The sequence below is a fragment of the Garra rufa genome, chromosome 19 (assembly GCF_049309525.1).
Source record: "Garra rufa chromosome 19, GarRuf1.0, whole genome shotgun sequence".
NCBI classification, from domain to species: domain Eukaryota; kingdom Metazoa; phylum Chordata; class Actinopteri; order Cypriniformes; family Cyprinidae; genus Garra; species Garra rufa.
The window spans coordinates 26,969,141-26,975,140 of NC_133379.1; the positions used below are offsets into that span (position 1 = coordinate 26,969,141).

Genomic DNA, 6,000 nt, shown 5'->3' on the forward strand with positions numbered 1-6,000 from the left:
ACAAGCAGAGCTGCCCATTTTGTCAGGAACAAAACTGACAGTTACAGCTGACTAAGCCGCAGTTCCCTTGTGTTTATACTGCATGAATAAAATGTGAGGACGTCCTTGTTTTCTTGGAAAATCCAGGCTGTCATTTGTCTATTTCTCAGTGTGGATGAGAGGTGAATCAGTCCGAGTTGTGATGTGACACGTGTACACTGTCAGACGAGAGCTAGACAGCACACCATCTCTCACTCCGATCTGTCACAGCTTGCACGCTGTCTGTCTGCACATCTCACAGCTCTTGTGACAAACGATAATCTCCTTTATTAAGACCTACTAATTAAGGGTCGGTCTGTAAAAATCACACTTTTTTCTTATAGATGTCACATTATACGTTCACACATAAATACACCTTCTAGACAAGCTGAAAGTGCCATTAGAGTGCTATCAGACAGCAAAAGTATACGTCGGAGCCACAGGTGGAGAGCGCTTCGATTTGATCCATTTGCTGAAAATTAAAATCAGATAAAAAGCCCAGTAATGGTAGGATGGAATACGTGAAGTCTGAAAACCAGTGCTGCTTTATAGATCGAGATCTCCGAAATCAAAAACCCACCACTTAACCACCAAATTACCAATCGTCCACCTTGCTATTAGAACAAACTCGCTATTAAATTTTAAAAAGCCCCACCTGTTTTTCCAGTTCATTAAAACTAAATTGAATGACTAATTACTTGGAATTAGAAAAGGGAAAATGCGTGTGGTTTCAAAATTAGAGTAAGAATTAGTTTCAAAGTAGACTATTTGGAAGAAAAGATTTGTTGAAGTAGCGTAGCTAGCACTAACTTCTGTTTTATAGATCTATTTATAAAAAGTGGAGCACTGGGGCAGCATCTTACGCAATATTGGGTAATGCCCGAGGCTCCTGTTGCTTATTCTTATTTTATGTCTAATTAATAAATCTCTCAATTCAAATGGCAAATTAGGATGCGCTCGGAATAAGAGTGGAATATAAAAACAGAATACGAATTTTTTTTTTGTTTTTTTTTTTACCTTAACGTGGCTGCATTTTAGAGTGGAAAAACTGTTGCCTCTGGACTTCCACAGAGTGTGCAAATGATGGTTAGAAGCAAGTGCGGGCTTGACAGTAGAAGTTCCACTTACAGATAGAAAGTAAATGGCTTCTGACACTTCATTATAACATAATGAATGTGGAAATATGGAGGTGGCTGCTTTGCCATTAATTGATCCAGATAGGAAGTCTTCTCATCACGTTTTATGTCGAAGTCATTTCCTTGCCTGTGCATCAGATATTGCCATATGGCCGAGGGCGGACAGCTGTCATTTAGATTTTTGAAATTGCATGTAGCTTACTCGTTTTTTTTCATGTCACCAAGTTTGGATGAGAAACTAGGAGAGAATTTGCAGTTGTTTTACAGTGTTATGTAACAGAAGCATATCTGTCTGCGTTTTTATCCAGGTGATGTCCCCGTTGTCAGACTCTGTTCTGGCTGAGAGGATGATTCGGGTTTTGGATGATAAAGTCACTATTACAGAGCTGGGCGTGCAGCTGGTTTCTGGCCTTTCTTTGAACCTTCAACTCAGCCCAGGAAGCAACAGAGCCATCGTGGCCACGGCTACAACACAGGAGACCATGCACAGTGTTAATCAGGTATATGTTATAGTAATAATGTTATTTTATTATTATTTTCAGTTATTGTTATTTATTATTATCAGAATAATACATACTGCATTGTTAATTTTCATTATTATTGTTATCAATTTCATTCATATTCTATTAATGTTTAATTTCATACTATCAATCATATATTTTTCTAGTGGAGTGTAGTGTATTGTGCACAGGGCTTGAATTGAAGGGGGATGGCACCCCCCTTGTTGATTTATCAACTAAATAATGGCGATTGGCCAGTCAGAACTTGGTGGGCGAGCTTACACATGTTTTCGTAATTTTTTCCGCAATGTTTCAAGCCAACTTCTGGCATGCTTTAAAAAGAAGACAAGATAATAAGGTATGATATTTCCTTGATTAGAGTTTTAAGACATTCCCCAAAAATAAAGTTATTGTTCTGTACTATGTGTGACTGTGAGGACAAGGAACAATGCTGATAGAGAGAGACGAGGGATGCGATCCGTTCAGAAATGAATGTTCATGCTAGCTGACATTATCAAGTAGACTAAATCAGTGACTTTTTAAAAAACAAAGAAATACACATCTTGAGAGTCCAAAAGCCTATTAAAATAAAGTTAGAATGCCTTCATAATTTAAGTAATGAAAGAAAAATATCCTTGAGTTTGTTTTATCTTTATATGGCTTGTTAAGTAATATCACACAAGAATCAGCACATGTGCATTGTCGCAAATGGTAAATAAAGTTTATACAGCAATTGAACAGACATGAATTTAATTGAGTGAATTACATTTTAGACACATTTAGTCTTTTTTCCTGATTTGCAAATTAAACATTTCTAAACAAAGTCAGAGCAGAGGTGTTGTTTGTCTCAGAGCAACGCTGCGGTGTTTCTTTTTTTCTGAATGGATCTGTTTTTGATTTGAACAAATCAAGTGAGCCAATTAAACAATGATCCTTTCATAAAGATTCTTTTATTTTGCAAAAATGGAATGAGTGAAGGATTCAATGAATCATTCATTTAAACAGACACTTGCCGCCATCTAGTGGTGGTTGTAGTGTCATTTATTTATTCATGACAAGCCTAAATGTGTGTGTGCAGGTATTGGTTTAACCTACATTGTAAGGACCAAATGTCCCTATTCAAAATAAATAAATAAATAATAAAACCTTAAAACGTTTGATTTTGTGGGGGCACTTTATTTAAAAATAATTAATTTAATTTAAAGCCTAATTTTTGTTAAATAAAAAATTATTTAAAAATGAGACGCATTTTGTAATAATTTATAATAACAGGACCCCCACCCCACCATCCCCCTTGAGGTATGGAAGCCCAGTTTCCGCCATTGAATAAAAAAATTAAAAAGAGGTTTAGTGCAACTTTTTATCTCACAATTCTGACTTTTTTTCTCAGAATTGCATGATACAAACTTGCAATTCTGACTTTTTTTCCCCAGAATTGTAAGATATAAACTTGCAATTGTGAGTTATAAAATCATAATGGCGAGATATAAACTTACAGTTGACTTTTTACTCATAATTGCATGGTATTAACTCACAATTGTGAGACATATTGTCAGAATTGCAAGATAAATCTCACAATATTTTTTTTTTTTCACAAATGCAGGTTTATATCTCGCAATTTTGACTGTTCATGCAGTTCTGAGTTTTTACCTCAGCATTGTGAAATATGAGCTAACAACTGCAAGTTATGAAGTCCAGTTTTGAGGGAAAAAATGACTTGATAGGTTCTCAAATAAAAAAATTCTAATATAGAAATTGTTTTACATATCTGACTTTTTTCTCAGACTGGTGCGATATTAACTCACAGTGTGTGTTATAAAGTCAGAATTGCAAGATATAAACTCACAATTGACCTTTTTCTCATAATTGCATGATATCTGACTTTTTCACGCAGTTCTGATTTTTTTTTCTCAAAATTGTGAAATATAAACTAGCAATTGCGAGTTATGGGGTCCAATTTTAAGAGAAAAAATTGTTCTCAAAGAAAAAAAATGTAATATAGAAATGAAATCTCAAATCTGATTTTTTTTCTCTCTGATTTGCATGCTATAAACTCATAATTGTGAGTTTATAACAGATTTGTGATATATATAAACTCAGTTCTGAGAAAAAAGTCAGAATTATGTTTGTATCTTGTAATTCTGACTTTATAACTTGCAGTTGCAAGTTTATATCACAATTTTGAGAAAAAAAGTCAGATTTGTGAGTTTCTATGTTGCAATTCTGACTTTATAACAGGCAATTGCAAGTTCACACAATTTTGACTTAATTTCTTAGAATTGAGAATTTATATCTCACAATTCTGAGAAAAAAACTGAACTGTGAGATGTAAACTCAGTCGTGAGAACAAAAGGCAATTACCTTTTTTTTATTTTTATTGAATAGCAAAAATGGTCTTCCATAATACAGGGTAGCCCCGTCCACTGTGAAACCTCATTGAAAATTTCAGCCACATGCAGTTAAATTGCGAATTGTATTCTGGCACTCCGGTCACAATTTTGCATACTTCCGTGTCCGTTTCTCCGAAATGTAGGGTTGTTTTATCCACGAGCAGGTGCAATCACTATAATCACTGTCATTATGGACAAAGTCGTCTGACATGGGCCGCATGTTGATGAGGAGCCGCGGTTTGTTAGTGGATCATGCTGTTCAGGGCTGCCCACTTATTCTGAGTCATCTCACATTTAAAACCTATTCTGATTAGTCTGATTTCACAAATCCTTTGCATCGGCGGGGGTTTCCTCTCTTCTCCACGTTGATAGACATAAAACGGGCAGATTGGTTGAATCTCCCACTGATCGGTGCGTCTGTTCTCTTTGAAACATGGTTTTGGTGACTTTTAAAGCTTTTGAACAGTCCTGCAATGGGGTTAAGAATCATGCATACACTACTTGATGCAAGAAAATTAGCATTACCAGAGAGCATCTGTTCATGTCGTGTTTTCCTTTCAGGAGTCCCTTGTCAGCGCGTGGCTTCAGTTCAGCGATGGCTCCATGACCCCTCTAGACCTCTACAACCCTGCACATTTCGTGCTTACAGCCACCTCGCTGGACGACCAGGTGGTCTCAGTGAAAAAAAGCACTAACTGGAGGTGGCCAGTGGTGGTGGCTAAAGGTGAAGGTCAAGGCATGCTGGTGCGTTTGGAAATGTACGGACCCGAATCGTGCCAGAAAACCAAGCGCCGTACAGTTCTGGCCGCAGGCAATGCAAACGTCCATGTGAAATTCGGCCGTGATGAAGAAACAGGAAACAGTGCAAGCGATAGGAGATACAGGCCCAATGCACCATACTACGGCGGTTCGATCTCAGACATGGAGGCTGGAATCATGAACCGAGGTGCTACTACCATCAAAACCTCAATTCCAGGAAAAGCAAGCGGCGACAGGCTCTCAGCAGGTGATATTCCAGTGGATTTCTCAGAATTCCCAGCTCAAGCAGATCTTCCACCTGGACGTAATGCGGAGGATGACCTGCTGCAGTCTCGCCGCGGGCTTACGGACCTAGAAATAGGCATGTACGCCCTCCTAGGTGTCTTCTGCCTGGCCATCCTGGTGTTCCTAATCAATTGTGTCTCCTACGCCCTCAAGTATCGCAACAAGCAGCTCCCACTTGAGGGCCAGGAGACTATGGCTCACGCCCACGACTGGGTTTGGTTAGGCCATGATGCCGAGCTGTTGGAAAGCCAGGCTGGTTTGTGTCTGGACCAAGAGGAGCTTGGTGGCACCATGGACTCTGGGCTGGGCCTGGAGGAAGGTAGCCAGCTCCTCAATGGCCTTTCTTCTCAGAAGAGTGTTCAAGGCCAGGTCCACAGGTCAGCCTCTGACTCAGGGTGCGCTGGGAGAGATCACAAGAGCGAGTCTATAAACTCACCCACAACCAAAAGGAAACGCGTCAAGTTCACCACTTTCAGCCATAGCAAGCCCAGCAATGGTTGCCCGTCTATAAGCCCCCTTCTCATTGGTCAGAACGACATCAAATGGGTATGCCCAGACATCGAGCTTGGGGACTCCAAAGAGCTCCGGAATTACATGGAAAGGTTAAACGAAAATGCTACTAAGAACATTGCATAGTGGGCTTGTAGTTATTTATGTATTTTTCAGACAAATGCGTAGCTCACCCATATGCCTTCTAGGTAAGGTGGTGGCGGTGGGGTGGGGATGGAGGGGGGGGGGGTGTTGGCCTGACTCTTCTGCACTCAGACAAACTCACATCTCACCATGAAAAGACAAGCCATTCATCTGGTCTTGTTTCCATGGCAACTGTCATGAGGGTTCATCATCAGGAACGAAGGAAAACAGAGATGGTTGTGAAAGCGCTGAGGATGTGAGAACATTGGATTATGAGAA

At 39.4% G+C, this 6,000-nt stretch overlaps 1 protein-coding gene across 1 annotated transcript in view; it reads left to right on the forward strand.

Annotated features, from left to right (window-relative positions):
• LOC141292045 (transmembrane protein 132C) overlaps positions 1-5,767 on the forward strand; it is a 190,801-nt gene extending 185,034 nt beyond the window's left edge. Inside the window, exons 15-16 of the mRNA XM_073824015.1 lie at positions 1,463-1,654; positions 4,606-5,767. Of these exons, the coding sequence (XP_073680116.1) occupies positions 1,463-1,654; positions 4,606-5,724 (1,311 nt within the window). The 3' untranslated portion in view covers positions 5,725-5,767. The remainder of the gene's footprint in view (positions 1-1,462; positions 1,655-4,605) is intronic.
• Positions 5,768-6,000: the final 233 nt, after the last annotated feature.